Genomic DNA, 17,290 nt, shown 5'->3' on the forward strand with positions numbered 1-17,290 from the left:
GATTGTGTTCCCTGGGGTGGTTAGTATGATCTTTACAAAGGCAAGGGATTTGAGAAACTTTTCTTGGCTGTCTGTCTGAATAAGGCAGTCATCTAAGTAGGGGTAAATTTAAATATGTCTTTGTCTGCAAAAGGCAATGGCCAGAGCAAGGAATTTTGTGAAAACTCTGGGAGCAGTAGATAAGCCAAAGAGAAGTGCAGAGACCTGAAAGTGTTGAGATCCTGCCTTGAAGTGGAGATATTTTTTGCATGATTCCCTGATAGGAATGTGGAGATAGGCCTCTTTTAGGTCCAGGGTGGCTAGCCAAGCATCCTTTCAGAGCATGGGTAGCAGCTGCTGGAGAGTGAGCATTTTGAATTTTGGGATCACAAGGAAGGTGCTTAGAATGGATAGATCGAGGATGGGGTGCCAGGTGCCCTCTTTTCTGGGCACCAGAAAAAGTCTGGAGTAGAAGCCTTTGTCTATCTGTTCGGCAGGAATGTGCTCTACTGCCCTCAAAGAGAGCAGAGAATGGATTTGATTTTGAGCCTCTGCCCACTGATTTGGTGGTAGATCTGGGAACCTTTTTGCGGTTGGAAGGGTGTAGAAGGAAAATTTGTATCCCTGAGACACAATGTTCAGAACCCATTGGTCCTTGGTAATGGTGGCCCAAGTGCTTGAGTGAAAGGAGAGTTTTCTTCCTAGGGGTATGTGAAGGTGGGCAGAGGGGAGGTCGGGAGGAGGTGAGTCATTGTGAGTTCTTACCATAAGGGGGTGGCTTAGAACTCCCTGGTTTCAAAGTGGAGGTAGTCCACTGCTTAGATCTCTGCATTCCCTGGGGCTGCTGTTTGGGGGGGGTCTGTTTCCATGGGGCCTAGGCTGAGCCTGTTTTCTCAGAGGAGGAAAGGACCAGTGCTTGGAGGGACAATACCTGCTGAACCTAGGAGGCTGAACCAGTAAGAAATCTTTAACTGTTTGCATAGATTTTGCTTTTTCTTCCATCTTTTTTAAGACCTCTTCTGTCTTAGTGCCAAGTATGTTATCTCTGTGCAAGGGTGCATCCAATAATTTAGATTTGACATGGTCTGGCAGGGATTGTTCCTAAAGCCATGCATGCCATCTAATGACAGATCCAGTGACTGCCGCCCTGCAAGAAGCTTCTAGGGCATCAAAACTACAGTGCAAACTGTGTTTAGTTACTTGACTTGCAGAATGCAGGAAAGAATGACTTTTTTTGTTTAAGGAGCTCCAAGGTATGTTGCTGATATTTAAGCATATGGAACTGACAATTTAGTGCCCTGATAGCAAGAGTAGCTGAAGTATATACTTTTTTACCCCATCTGTCCAAGGCTCGGGAATCCCTGTCTGAGGGGGTGAGATTCTTTGCAGAGGTTGCTTTAATCTCTTTTGGCCCTGGAGAAATTACCTCAGGGTCAGCTGTTTGATTTTTAAAAAAGATATTTGTGTGAGTCAGTAACTCTGCAGTACCTGTCTGTTTTTCTCGGAGCAGGAGGGAGGGCATCTGGAGTAAAGCTGGATTCAAGTAAAACATTGTCCACCACATCCAGGACTGGGGGGAATGGCTACGGATCTGTGTTGTGGAAGATCTGGGAATTCCCTGAGTCTCTTTTTAGACTGAGGGTAATCCTGGCTCTCCCATTGGAAATGCTCCCTTAAGGTATGCAAGGTTTCCTCAAAGGAAAACTCCTCTGGGGGGAGAAGCTGAAGGAATGGATTCCTCTGCATCAGAATCCTCATAAGTGGAAAGGGGCTGCATGTCTTCATAGTCAGATGCATCAGATTCATCTGACTCTTGTTCAGACAAAACTACTGGAGACAGATCTCTTTTTCTTTTTGAGGGGGTGGCATGGCTTCCCCAATCAACATGATAAGGTCTTCTGCCATGTTAAGCATTTGAGAGTGAGGCAAGGCAACAGGCGCCTGAGAGTGGGTAGTCAGTTTCTTGGGTGTGGTTCAAACCCTGGGCCTAAGGAACTTGGTTGTTTTTGAAAGAATGGTAGTCGCAAAAGATGGCATTGATTTGTGTTGAGATTCAGTGGTGTGAAGTTCTTCCTTGGAAGCTGGTGCCTACTCAGTAGCTCCAGACCTATCCAAGATAGAAACAACCACAGGATCCCTAGACGAAGAAGAGTTCTGCAGCATACCAGACTCCAAAATAGTCTCAGTAGTGGCCTGCGAATCAAATGAAGCAGGCATTAGGGGTGGCAAAAGTGCCTCACTGAGTACCGGAGGACTGACGACTAACTTAACGGAAGCATTGTTGGAAGGTTTGGACCTGTGCGGTCTGCCTCTGTCTTTATCTTTATGATTTTTCAGAAGATCTGCTGTCGGATGGTTTACCAAAGCCATATCGAAATTCGAGGACTGTAAACGAAAAAATCTGGCTACAATAAGGGCCCGCCAATGAATAGTTTGCATTAAACAAAGCACAGAAGTGACAACAGGGGATATTGTGGTCTGGGCCTAGACAAGTGAAGAAGACATGCATCTGGAGCCTTTCTCCCCGGGCCTCCGCTGAAAATTGGCTTTGTTCCAAGTCGGACTTTCCCGGTTAACAAATGTTAAATAAATAAAATAAATAAAAAAGTAAGAGTGGAAGTCTCGGTGTGGTATTTGCTTTCTATAGGTGAGACAATTATTAACTTTTTCTGACATCGGTTAGTGCAAGAAAAAAGGATCCCCAATGGGGTACTTAGCTTTAGAAGATTTCAACTTCAATTCGGAAACAAAAACTCAGGTAATGGCCAACTGGCACTGATGAGAACTGCTTCTGCTTTGGGTTCCACAGCAAGAAAGACTGAGGTAATGGCATTGCCTGCCTTCTTTTATACCACTGATGACCTGACGTCAGTCCTCAAGTGATAGCAACTGAAGCAGAAATACTAAGTCTCTGGTATTCGAGCCAGCCGAGGGCTACCCTGGCAGGGATAACCCAAATGCAATAACTGCAACAGTGAATCACGAAGAACAACTTGGTTTAACAAGCTGAACATAATGACTCATATTCTGCAGTATAAATTGAACTGATGACTTGGGTGCCACATACTCAATGAATCTTCAGGTAACTAAACAAATATTAAGTGGAACATAAAAATAAGACATTTACCTCATTCAATTCAATCTTCTGATTTTCTGCAAAGTTTCCATCTCTGTATTTCAGGTCTTTCAGAATCACAATCTGTAACAAAAAACAGGCAGACTTTAAAAGCTGAAAAGTACTGTATGACTATACTGAAATGAATAAAAATTAGGTAAAGCAACTAATTTCAAAAAAGTTTTATATACATTTTTTAGATAGATTACAGGCTGTAAAAGGTAACACTCATTCCTGGAACAGAATTTATTTTAATTAACAATGGTTGGACTTAAAATGGTATTCAAGAAATATTTTTTTCAGAAAACTTAACATATTGACATCTGCTAATGCTAAAAGACTATCCCTGGGATTCATGAAGCTTGCACCAGGCTCAGGCGTAGCGTCGGCGATCTAACATCAAATATGGCTGCCGAGCGATTCAGGTACGACCTGTTTCCACGTGCACTACCTGCGTACGCCACAGCTGCACAGCTCCTGGTGCATGTATGCTAATTACCCCATGCGCAGCAGTATAGCATGCAAATGAAGGTATATAGCGATTCATAAAGTGGTGCAGGCGTAGTGTAAGCATGCAGAAATGTAAACCGAAAAAACGGTTTACATTTTTTCAGACATAAAATCGGAACCATGACAGTGGACCAAACTCACGTATTATACTGTTAATATATGCCAATGGCTAAATATATAGCCATTGGCATAAAAAACATGCACAACACATAAAAAAGAACATTTAATGTCATGGCCACACTAACACAAAGTAAAATCGCAGCGCATTGGTGCGCAAATGGGATCACAATGAAAATATATTTATATGTAATAAAACTGCAATGTAACACATTTCATGAATTCCCTATAATAGTCAATGGCACGCATGCAACACCACAACCATGGCGCAAGGGTTGCTAAGGGGCTGTAACAGTGTTCTGCGTGGTAACTAGGAATTAATAGTTAATGCCATGCAAATGAGACAAGTAATACTGAATCACAAAATCCCCGCCAGCGTAAGGATGTACCTCACAGCGTAGTGGTACAACACCGAGGTGTGGCCTGGAGATAAAGATGACATCAAGAGGGGGGTGTGCCACCTTAGTTGTAAGCACATTGGAGCATTGCTAATCTGGTTTGCCTGTTGCTAAGTAAAGCTGCAGGATAGGGTTGTGTTGAAATAGCCATAGAATTGCTTAGCTGAGAGCACACAAGGTAACCGAATGTACATGTGAATGTGGATGAAAACGTGCTTGAAACCCAGTAAACGGCTGTGCATGGCGCACACCACAGCTGAAACAGGAAGGATACGGGAAGACAATAAGGAAATGCTGCAGCATGGTAATTGGAGTACAAATGAGTAATTAACACCTAGGAACCCACAGTGGGCCACTGACAACAGCTAACAAGGCTGCTAGCAGCTACCTGCAGAACAGGAAAGGGGAGGGGCCATACTGCAAAGAGAACTGTCACAGCAGAACAAAGCAAACTTGCAGTAGATCAGCTATATAACACATTTCGCTACACAATCCTGGGTTGGGAAAGTACAAAACAAGAAAGCCGGCAGCTGTATACATGCCTGACAATGGGAGGGGAATTGGGTTGAAAAGTGAAGTAAAGGGCAATAGATGAATCACGGCAGCCAAGCGTAATTCAACACCAAAGGCCCCACAATAGCAGTACCTTCTGTAAAACCCATAATTAAGATACCCTGCAGCTGGAATTGCACATACACGCCCAATTACACCAGCAGCATCCATAGCACAATAGTATAAAGTGTGAAAGCACCTCACACACACTTGTGTATTCCCAGACACTCTGCACCATTGGTGTATACAGACGGGGAACTTTTAATATGTACATGTTAGAGACTGCCATAGCTTTGATTCACCAGCATGTGTTGGAGACTGAAAGTGGTGTGGAGGATGATGCTGACAACTATCTCAGGCACCGGAGGAGGACAAGATTGTTCAGACCCAGGGTAACCTGCCAGGGGCTACATGATCTGGAGATAGTAGAGCATTACAGGGTGGACAGGGACACCATACAGCAACTTGTTGAGCTGTGCTGGCCATGCCTCACAGCCAGAAATAACAGAGGGGAACCCATCCTAGTGGACATGAAGGTATGTGTAAGCTTGAGAATACTAGCCACAGGTACCTTTCAAAGGCCAACTGGGGATATCATGGGGATCTCACAGGCATCAGCATCCAGGGTACTCAACCAGTTCCTGGATGCCATGTTGCCACAATCCAATGAGCACATATACTTTCCCCGAATGCAGGAGGAGTTGGCCAGCAATATGTGTCTCTTCCACCATGTAGCAGACTAACTGGAGGTACTGGGTGCAATAGACTGCACGCACATACACATCAAGTCACCACCCTGTGAACAGAGTAGGCACTACATAAACCACAAGGGATACCCCTCCATCAACTGCCAGGTTGTGTGCAATGCCCAGGGCATTATCATGGATGTGTGTGCTGGCAGCCCTGGAAGCTATCACGACTCCTACATCTGGCATGCCTCACAGATGTATCAGGTATTTCCAGGGGGGACATCCCATATGGCCACCTGGTGGGGGATGCTAGCTATGCACTGGAACTGTGGATGATGACTCCCATCAGAAATGCACACACATCCATGCAAGAACGCCATAATGAGGCACACGCAGAAACCAGAATCATCATAGTGCATGTGTTTGGGATGCTGAAATCATGGTTCTGTTGCTTGGACATATCTGGTGGAGCCTTGCAGTACTCTCCAGGCATGTGTGCCCACATCTTCATAGTATGTGCTATGCTACACAATATGATCCTGCGGAAGCAGCTGCAGCAGGGACAGAATGGTGAAGGCCCTCACAGCCCACCACCATTGCCAAGGGTCCCATAGGCACAGAGGGACTCAGACCATGAATACTCTCTGCCAGCCCCAGTAGGCAGATGGAGGTTTGCCCAGTATGCTCATGCCTTGGCAAAGAGGGAATGTATAGCACATACACTGACAGTGTAGGCATCTATGGACTGACACCCTTCTCCACCTGCACACACAGTAAACATGGATGGCACACACACATGACCACCTGTAAATTGTCATGTATAGGTGGTCTACTGTTTGCATCTTACATAGGCAGCTCTCAACTATTGTACACACAATTGCCACTGGCACAAGGTAAGTCAATACCTGAAAAGTAAATTAAGCTATCAGCATGTGTCAATACTGTATGTATAGGTTCATAGGTACATAGGTAGGTACATGCCTAACTGCCCGAAGCCATTCATAAGCCTAGCCAAAATGTGTCTGCTGTCACCACCCCATTGATTAACTAACTGACCCTCTGTGGAGCAGAGCCAATTGCAGGATCCCTGGGGTTATTCACTGTTCCCCATCCACTCTGCAAGGATTCCCAGGAGTGTTAGTGAGGGGCTCCATATAATGTAATCAGGGATATAGTTCCAAAGTATGGGGAGTACCTGTGACAGGAATCTGTCACTCCAGCATCTTCCAGTTATGGTTGTGGCAAGGTGTAGCTCATTACAGTGTATGGCTCACTGTGACATGGATTCCCATAGGTGGAGCATATTCATTAAGCCTGACTTGGACACAGCTTTGTTGGCCAGCAAATACCATCTCTGAGTAAACAAGATGCCACTGAGTAATGCAAGAGTTTATACAGTATGGCAGCATAGGACACATGTCTGAGGGCATTATCCCTCTTGGCAAGGTACATTTGTGGCCCTTCCAGCTGTTAAAATGTGTCTTCTGAGGTACATCCAAAATGGGTTATCATACTCGATGATGGGATTGATGAGTGATGAGTAAAGGGACACAATAATCTCAGTCTGTTTAGATGCGAACCCTTAAGTAATCAGAAGGCCTACATAGACAGATGTCCTAACTACTTTGCAGATATGATTGTCAAAGGAAAGATCACTATCTAATGTAGTCCCCACATACCCATTACATCGTCTGAATTATAGTGTCTGCCACTCATGTGTTAATATGTGTGTGTGTAGTTTCCCAAAATTGAATGGCCATGCAGTATGTGGCCTTTAGCTGGAGGCCATGACTCTGACACCCTGTGTTGGTCTATGTGAGGCTCCTTGAAGGATGTCTGTGACAGCTGGACTGTCAGTTATGGCTCCCAGTCTGCAGTAATCACCAAACACGGTCTGCTGTAGGCCACCTGTGTTAGGCCGTACCCCTGAGAACTATATGGCAAACAGTAGGGGTCCCAGGACTCAGCACTGTTTTCTGATTGGTTTTATTATATTATTTAAAGCTCTGATACTGAATATTCCACTGTTTGTCTGATGAAGGCTAAATATTGTTTTAGCCGAAAGCGCTAACATTTCACTTGGATCTATTAAATACCAGTTTAATTTTACGAAGTGGTCTCTGATTGCATTCCTGCTTGCTTGTGTGTGGATTTGGACACCAGCTGTGACTGGTCAAGAGTTGGATCCGGAGGCTGCTAGGCTTACCATGTGGGTTCTGTGTGTAAGCCTGTTGGCAAACCAACCTATGATGTATGGGTGTATGTATTGGCTGGTGACTGTAGAAATAATACCTGAGTGGGGAATGGTGTCAAAACCCTTGGCGAGGTCCAGGTAGTATGTGTGAACTACCACATCCCACACCTAAAGTCTAGGTGACTGTAAGATGTCAAACAGGTTCAGTAGGCATGATCTGCAGTCAGTCAAGCTGACCTGGGTTGGGTCAAGTGTTTGGAGGTTACCATTGTCTATGTTAATGAGTGCCATGAGGATGTGCTCCATAGCTGTGCAGATCAGGCTACATAGGCTTATGGGGTGGTAGTTACCATGGTCAGTTATGTCACCACCTTGGTGGAGTGGAATAGCTGTTACCATGTGCCATTGAATGGCCATGTAGCCTGTGTAGAGGTTGATGTTGAATTGTTATATTAGGCGGGGGGGGTCACTTTGTCTTGTAGTGTCTGCTGGATGCAGTCTGGGACACCATCTGCCTCCACTGATGCTCTGTCATGCCATTTGAAAGGGCCATTACCACCTGTATGTCTCAGATGTCTGGGATACTGTACGTTTTGGGTATTGTTGTGGGCACTGTAGGGGGTGAAGCTTGCTCTGAATGTATCAAGTGTCTTGGTGATATCAGTAGGGTCAGTATATTCAGTGCAATGTTGCACCAGCACAGTGCAAATCTGTGTGTTACTGCTTAAATCCTTGACATAGCCAAATAAGCCTTTGTGGTCATATTCTGAATCCATGCCTATTTACCTGTAGATGTCAGCCTTGGATGGTTACATGAGTAACATAAGTCATGGATGTCTGCATGTCTTGGGATTTGCTGTTTTTCTGGACTACTGTCCTACTTCTGTTGTATAGTCTGTATAATGCAGGGGTTCAGCAGACTGGTGTCCTTGTGTAGGAGTAGCGAGTCCTGGTTTACCATTGATGGCATGACCCATACATCTTTGTAGGTGCTTATAGAGTGCATTTGTAATTCTGTCTGCATCTTGAGCAGTGTCATCCCTGAGCATGGGGGCCGTGAACCCTCCCATCTCTGTCATTAGTAGTGTGAATTTATCTGTGGGAAAGGTATTCACTGTGTGTTCCTTGGGTGGGGAAATGGTTAGGAGTGGAAATCATCAGTGAATAGTTCTTGGTCAGATCTAAACAGTGACCGGTTTACCTCTGCTGTAGTGCACCTGTTGCACATGTCAGTGATTACCACTTCTAGTATGTTTTCACCTCTCGTTAGTCCGTCTACCAACTGATACAGGCCATATGAGGTGATAAATCCCAGGAAGTGCTCGGCCTTAAAGTGAATACTCAAGTAGGTTATCCAGTTAAGTGTAGGGTAGTTGACATTGACCAATAACAGGGTGTCTGGTAGGACTGTCATGTTTACCACTGTCTCCAGATAGTTGTAGTGGTGCTCCTGGGTCATGGAGGTTATCTGTAGCAGCTCACAGTTTGCATTGCAGTCGTGGCTGATGTTAGCTGTACATGGATGATCACAGAGGTATCATGCTGCCCCACTAACTTGGAGGTGTAGGTATCCTCGATGTATATGGATACACCCCCTCCATGTCTGTGCCAGTCCATGTTCAGTGGCTGAAATGTGTGTTATGGGTTGTAGTCTGGTAGTGCCGGTGTGCTCACAGGAGCCTTATACAGGTCTCGGTCACAGAGCAGATGTAGATGTTATCCATACTGAGGGGTGCTGTGAGTGCGTGCATGTTGTGAGTACTACCCCTGGTGTTGAGTAGCCTAACCCTCATTGATTCCACTATTGTGCAGTTCATGGAGGTGAGATTCACCTCTGAGACCTGCCTAAAAATGGCACCATGGGGGCACCAATATATATATATATATATATATATATATATATATATATATATATATATATATACATGTCACTAATGTGTGCACATAGATAGAAATATGTATATATATATATATATATATATATATATAGAGAGAGAGAGAGAGAGAGTAACATCTATAGATATATATATATATATATATATATATATATATATATACACACATATATATACACACATAGATATATATATATATATATATATATATATATATATATATATATATATATACATATATGTACACACTTTGTGACACAGAAGCATTCCAAATGGATAGAAGTGTACGCAAAACATATGCAGCTCTGGTATTATAACTATTAATATAAACCTAATTCCCCATAGACGTAATGGTTGCTGTGTATGTGGAGATTGGTGTGGGGGAGGACTGCTGGCTAATGGAATATGCATCAAGGAGGGTCTGTGTCGGATGTTTATTACATCAACTGGAGGGGTACACATAGAGTATGGGCACAATGTAAAAAGAACACAAAACAAGAACCATTCTCATCGATAATACACCCTGTCAGGTCGCATTGCAAACTGACTTCAACAAACATATGAATATTAACAGGTATCATACATATGTACACCGACTGACTTACACATTTGTTTGCAGTAGTGAGGAATGACTGTAGTACTCAGTACATACTAAACACCATAAAAGTTGTACATATCTCAGATGCCTCAGTGGTAAAGCCAATGACTGTGGTGTTCATGATCCCGGTTTCAAGACCTGCAAGGGCTGTTATGTCATTTTGAGGTCCCGAATAAGTGATGTAGTATGCAGGTTATTAAACCACTTTTAAGCAGACGTTAGGAGGTTATTGCGCTAGTAAGTGCTGGTAAGCGGAGCTTAAACATGACTACACGGACAAGTGCCACACATGTTTAACCTTTGCTGAACATCACGCAGATCACAGGCAAAGCCACCCACAACCGCTGAAATGTGCGTTAATCACTCTTGCACTACCAGTGCCTGCTCTGAGAGGTAAAATGACCACTGCCAGGATTAGAACACGCAACCATGTACACAATCTTCACAATAACATACCACTAAGCTACCTGAGATGTACCAATAGCAGTTCTGTAATCTGACAGGTTAAAACACAAAAGGGAGGATTGTGTGGAAATAGGACAAACCACCACGTACCCAATGAAAGGTGTATGCTATATATACATATATATATATATATATATATATATATATATATATATATATATATATATATATATCAACATATATATATATATATATCAACATATATATAGAGAGAGAGAGGGAGAGAGAGACATATGTCGATATATAGGGATATACATATATATATATATATATATATATATATATATATATATATATATATATGTGTGTGTAGATATATAGATAGGTTAACAACATCTGCACAACCATGGAGGTACATATAAATGGGATACCTACCAAATACCGAATGCTTGACATACCGACGCACGTAATCACGAGGCTAAAAGACCGAAAGACCACAGTACCGAAACACCAGAAGCGCATGTTTTAAATTCCCGATGTTAAGGGACATTTAGTTAGTGCTTCTGGTGTTGCGGTTCAGGTAGGTTACTGTGTGCAAGTGTGTTTCTGAGGGCTGTAGTGTGTGTAAGTGTGTGTTCTGAGTGTGGTGTGTGTTTCTGGGGGACTGTAATGTGTGGGTTTGCTTTGTGTGTCTCTTTGTGCGATCTCGGAGGTAGAATATTCAAATAGGGGGAGTGTGGGGGGTGCAGCCATCCACATAGGGGGTGTAGGGCGGCTTGCCCACCTGATCATACGTAGTGTAGAATGGTTTGTTTGGATGTGGTGGGTAGCAGTGTGTCTGTGTGTGCATGTGTGTGTTCTGTGTTTGTGTTACTTTCGCAGATATGACTGTCGCGAGTTTGAGTGTTCGATAATGTGGGGTTTGGGAGTCTGGGCCTGGTACTGTGGGCATCGGAATTGTGTGCGTTCGAGATTCCGTAGGTATCCCATATACAGCGGTTGAAGTGTTCATATATGAATATAACATGGACCATAGCAATCACACATTCCGCCACGACCAAACGTTATGAACAAAGGATATGGAGAGTCTATGCCTATACACTATTACAAATATGTGCTATGGACATGAGCCAAAGATAGGCTTACCACCTGTCCTGCTTTGTGAGGGACAGTCCTTCTTTGAGCAGTTGTGTCCTGACCAAAAATATTAAAAATGGCAAATGTCCTGAGATTGTAGGACATAATTATGTCCCATATTTTATGTAATAGTTGCATAAAATAGTTATTTCTGTAGCTAAAATACCTACATGTTACAAGAAACAGGATAAGCAACTAAACTGCTACAAGAATAAGCTTTTATTTAGGCAAAAAAGTAAAGTTCTATCCTTCATACTGACCGTGGGTTTATGTCGGCCTGTAAAATCTGGTGTGTGTCCCGAAAATGTCCCACTATGGCCATTTGAAAAGGTGGCAACCCTAGCCAAAGAGGGTCAGTCAGCAACACAACTCCAATGACTGCAAATACCTATGACAGAAATACACAGACAGCTTTCATGTAGCAACACTTTATTACATTCCGATGTATTGCCGAAAGGATTGAAGGACTAACATCACCTGCATGCTATACAGGAACCAATTAACAGTGCCTTAATGAATCGGCCTGCAATTACCATAGTATTGGTCCACTAAAGGATAGGCGTTCAAATAGGGAAGGAACCCTCACACACATATTGAATATGTATAAAACCAGTTCCTACACACCTGCATCTGCTATGTACACCCACCAACATCTCCCCCGCACCCAAACCAATTACAATACATACTCTAATACCATCACAAATCATTCACTCACTGTACGACATCTGCAGAAGCCTTAACATACCTTGTCAGAGACACACTAACATGGCCCTATGTGAAATAGTTGCTGTTATACAATGGAACCGCTGCTGATGTTACAGGGTTTGTTTGCACTAGTCCCATTTCAGAGGGTTGTGTGTACACCAGGAAGTGTTACCCATTACTGATTAACAGCACAGTATGATACACATGTACACCAAACCAAAGATGTCTGGCGAGCACACTGTAAACCACCTAACATTTTATGCATAGCCATACAGCCTTGAGCTGCTCAAACATCCTTGCCAGACTGAAACATCTGCAGAAGTATCAGGTACAAACAAACCCTGCATAAGTAGCAATGTTCTGAAATATAACAGCTGTACTCACATGTAGAACAACATCTTCTAGCCATTACACACAATTCATGGGAGTCATGAAGCTAATATATCTCTGTGTGTCTCCATATAGCTGTTGCAATACATCACAAACAACACATCCAGGCCGTCTTCCTTGAAAGTAAGGCAAAGGGACAACGCCCAAGTGGAGTACTCAATTATACACCACTGTTGCCAAGGTATTGGCTAATGGAGTAGCTGCACAGCTGATGTGCATGTAATTAACTACTTTGGAACATCAATTGGTGGTCAAGATAGCACATGTTACTGATATTTAACTATAAAAGGATGGCTTGCCACACATTCAAACCATCTGTATATACCAGCAGAACATTACAAAGAAGATTGAAACACAAACTGAAAAAGATTGAAATAACAGTCAACAACACCTCAGGTTACTAATAAGGTATGTAGAACACTCAGTATGTTTGTGTATGTAGTACCTGTTCTGTAATAATTAAAGTGTACGCAATGCATATAGTGAAAACAGTTATCTTGTAGTGATGTATTGTTGAGCATAGTAACGCTTGTAGTATTTATGTAGGTCACAAGGCAAACACCTCATACACCACAAGGGATGCTATATAAGGACTTTGAACCCAACAATTACTCTCCAACTGCTGTCAGTGGCAGGGTTGGTCCAACAAGTATGAGCTATAACAGGGGATAGTATATGTTGATATATTGTAACAGTAGGCATATGTATGGGTGTATTCAGGGGCGGCTCGTGGCATCGGGCTGCCGGACTGCAGCCCCCTCAAAATAAAAATTAGAAAACAAAATTATTTTTTAAATTTCGCAGACTTCGCGCATGCGCAGTAGTCCCGACTACTGTCGGTCTATGCGCATGCTCAAGGCAGTCCGTCAGTCCCCATAGAGGGACACAAGGAGACGTCTGTGCACTTTTAAAGTACACAGACTCGCTGGGATTATATGTCGGGTCCGGACTGCAACAGCCAGAACAGTCTCGTCGTCGGGAGGGAGCTTTTACTTGGGATCTCGTCGGGAAGGAGCTTTGCCTGGGATCTCACAGGTCTTTGTGAATATTGCGAGGGCAGGATATGGTATGGAGAACAGACAGGTAAGTGTATGGTGCGTTTTACTTTATACTGTGTGTGTTAGCTAGCTGGATATATTAGTGCTTTTAACTGGATGGATATATTAGTGCTTTTAACTGGATGGATATATTAGTGCTTTTAACTGGATAGATTAAAGTGCTTTTTTGTGTGTGCGCGTGTGTGTGTGTAAATGCCCCAGGTGTTCATGGTGGTGTGGGAGGGAATACCTCAGGCTTGAACCCTGTACCCTGTATGCAGGTGTTAAAGACTTGAGTTTCCTAACCACCACCATTTGTAAAAAAATTGCAGATTTTTGCCTCATATTTGATCTGATCTGTTCCTCATAATATCTGTGGTTTGTAAATACTGCAATGCTTGATGTTTGATGGTGTAGTAGTAGCATTGTTGCCTCACAGCTGTAGGTTCTTGGGTTTGATTCTTGGCTGGGGTTCCTTCTTTGTGGGGTCTGTATCTTCTCCCTGTGTTTGTGTGGGTTTGCTTTTGTGTCCTCCCATGTTACAAAGACATGTCTGCATTATTTCTTCCTGGGCCTCTGCTGAAAATTGTTTTTTTGTTCCAAGTCAGACTGTCCTGATTAACAAATGTTAAATAAAATTGATAGGCATTTGAATTTCAGACTTCAGGTTTCTGAATGTCTAATTCCTTGCCGATTTGATGGTGCAGTGGTAGTATTGTTGCCTCACAGCTGTAGGTTTTCTGGTTTGATTCTTGGTTGGGGTGGCTTCTGTGTGGAGTCTGCATCTCCTCCCTGTGTTTGTGTGGATTTGCTCTGGTGCCCTGCCATTTCACAAAGACGTGTCTGCAGTATTAATCCCTGCGTCTCTGCTGAAAATTGGTTTTGTTCTGTCCGCAGTAAAATTGACAGGCATTTGAATTTCAGACTTCAGGTTTCTGAATGTTTAATGCCTTGCAGGTTTGATGGTGCAGTGATAGTATTGTTGCCTCACAGCTATAGGTTTTCTGGTTTGATTCTTGGTTGGGGTGGCTTCTGTGTGGAGTCTGCATCTTCTCCCTGTGTTTGTGTGGATTTGCTCTGGTGCCCTTCCGTTTTACAAAGACGTGTCTGCAGTATTAATCCCTGCATCTCTGCTGAAAATTGTTTTTGTTCTGTCCGCAGTAAAATTGACAGGCATTTGAATTTCAGACTTCAGGTTTCTGAATGTTTAATTCCTTGCAGATTTGATGGTGCAGTGGTAGTATTGTTGCCTCGCAGCTATAGGTTTTCTGGTTTGATTCTTGGTTGGGGTGGCTTCTGTGTGGAGTCTGCATCTCCTCCCTGTGTTTGTGTGGATTTGCTCTGGTGCCCTGCCATTTTACAAAGACGTGTCTGCAGTATTAATCCCTGCATCTCTGCTGAAAATTGGTTTTGTTCTGTCTGCAGTAAAATTGACAGGCATTTGAATTTCAGACTTCAGGTTTCTGAATGTTTGACCCCTTGCAGATGTGATGGTGCAGTGGTAGTATTATTGCCTCACAGCTATAGGTTTTCTGGTTTGATTCTTGGTTGGGGTGGCTTCTGTGTGGAGTCTGCATCTCCTCCCTGTGTTTGTGTGGATTTGCTCTGGTGCCCTGCCATTTTACAAAGACGTGTCTGCAGTATTAATCCCTGCATCTCTGCTGAAAATTGGTTTTGTTCTCTCCGCAGTAAAATTGACAGGCATTTGAATTTCAGACTTCAGGTTTCTGAATGTTTCATTCCTTGCATTATTGATGGTGCAGTGGTAGTATTGTTGCCTCACAGCTAAAGGTTTTCTGGTTTGATTCTTGGTTGGGGTGGCTTCTGTGTGGAGTCTGCATCTTCTCCCTGTGTTTGTGTGGATTTGCTCTCGTCCCCTGCCATTTTACAAAGACGTGTCTGCAGTATTAATCCCTGCGTCTCTGCTGAAAATTGGTTTAGTTCTGTCCACAGTGAAATTGACAGGCATTTGAATTTCAGACTTCAGGTTTCTGAATGTTTGATCCCTTGCAGATTTGATGGTGCAGTGGTAGTATTGTTGCCTCACAGCTATAGGTTTTCTGGTTTGATTCTTGGTTGGGGTGGCTTCTGTGTGGAGTCTGCATCTCTTCCCTGTGTTTGTGTGGATTTGCTCTGGTGCCCTGCCATTTTACAAAGATGTGTCTGCAGTATTAATCCCTGCGTCTCTGCTGAAAATTGGTTTTGTTCTGTCCGCAGTAAAACTGACAGGCATTTGAATTTCAGACTTCAGGTTTCTGAATGTTTAATTCCTTGCATTATTGATGGTGCAGTGGTAGTATTGTTGCCTCGCAGCTATAGGTTTTCTGGTTTGATTCTTGGTTGGGGTGGCTTCTGTGTGGAGTCTGCATCTTCTCCCTGTGTTTGTGTGGATTTGCTCTGGTGCCCTGCCATTTTACAAAGACGTGTCTGCAGTATTAATCCCTGCGTCTCTGCTGAAAATTGTTTTTGTTCTGTCCGCAGTAAAATTGACCGGCATTTGAATTTCAAACTTCATGTTCTTCAGAATACATAGTAGCACAACCTTTTTTTCTAGCAATTTTCTAAGTTTATAAGATGAATATTTTAAATTTGTCCCTATTTTTGGGACTGTATTCCCCCATTATTGGCTTCGTCCAGGTTTTTGTGCTAAGGTTGACAGCTATGGCAAGAACTGAATTCACTGAATATGTTTGAGGGCTGTATTCCCTCATTACTGGGTTTGTCCAGGTGTTTTGTACTAAGAGGTTGACAGCTATGGTGAGAACTGAATTCACTAAATGATAGCCATTTAAGTTTCAGTCTTCCTCTCTTTTACAAAGCAGCTGATGTGGCGTAGTGGTATGTTATCTGACTGTTTTTTGCTCAGGGACCTTGGCAGTAAAATATATGGTGGCAACACAACATTTTATTCTAGCAACTTTCCAAGATTATACAAGCAATGTTTAATGTGTCCCTGGTTTTTGGGCTTTTGACCCCCCCCCCAATACATTTTGGCTTTTTCCAGTTTTCTTGAGCTGCGAAGTTGAGATGCAGTTGAGTATTGAGTAGATTTTACAAGGAGCTGAGAGCTGCAGGGGAATAGAAGTTTAATGCTTTCCCTAGTTAATACTATAGCACAACAGGTTGTGTACTTCCTTTTGATGCAGAAGGCTGTGGGTTCTACTCCCACAACGGGTGGATGCTGCCGTACTGAAAATGTTCTTCTTGGTGAAGATACTAACTATGAGTTCGTTATCAGTTTGCCATCCATTTCCTCTTGCAATATTATTACTAGTTCATCATTTTTTTAATGTTATATATAGGCAATTTATTCCTGAGGGGCAACAGACACTTTATTTTTCGATGAAACCATGAAATATAAAGGTGATTGCTAGCAGCAACCACTTCATTAGTTACAGATTTCTTTAATGTGGAATTATTTAGATGACTTACTTCAGAGATTGTGCATATTTACTGATAATGGACTGTAGAATTGTGCATATTTACTGATAAAGGTGGACTGTAGAATTGTGCATATTTACTGATAATGGTGGACTGTAGAATTGTGCATATTTACTAATAATGGTGGA

The 17,290-nt window shown here is 42.9% G+C and overlaps 1 protein-coding gene across 1 annotated transcript in view; it reads right to left on the reverse strand.

Annotated features, from left to right (window-relative positions):
- Positions 1–17,290, reverse strand: part of LOC122804231 (heat-stable enterotoxin receptor-like) — a 1,796,602-nt gene that overhangs the window by 794,387 nt on the left and 984,925 nt on the right. The window contains exon 12 of the mRNA XM_044073980.1: positions 3,107–3,178. Coding sequence (XP_043929915.1) covers positions 3,107–3,178 — 72 coding nt within the window. The remainder of the gene's footprint in view (positions 1–3,106; positions 3,179–17,290) is intronic.

This window comes from Protopterus annectens, chromosome 1.part1 (genome assembly GCF_019279795.1).
Source record: "Protopterus annectens isolate FY-2018-M chromosome 1.part1, PAN1.0, whole genome shotgun sequence".
NCBI classification, from domain to species: Eukaryota; Metazoa; Chordata; order Ceratodontiformes; family Protopteridae; genus Protopterus; species Protopterus annectens.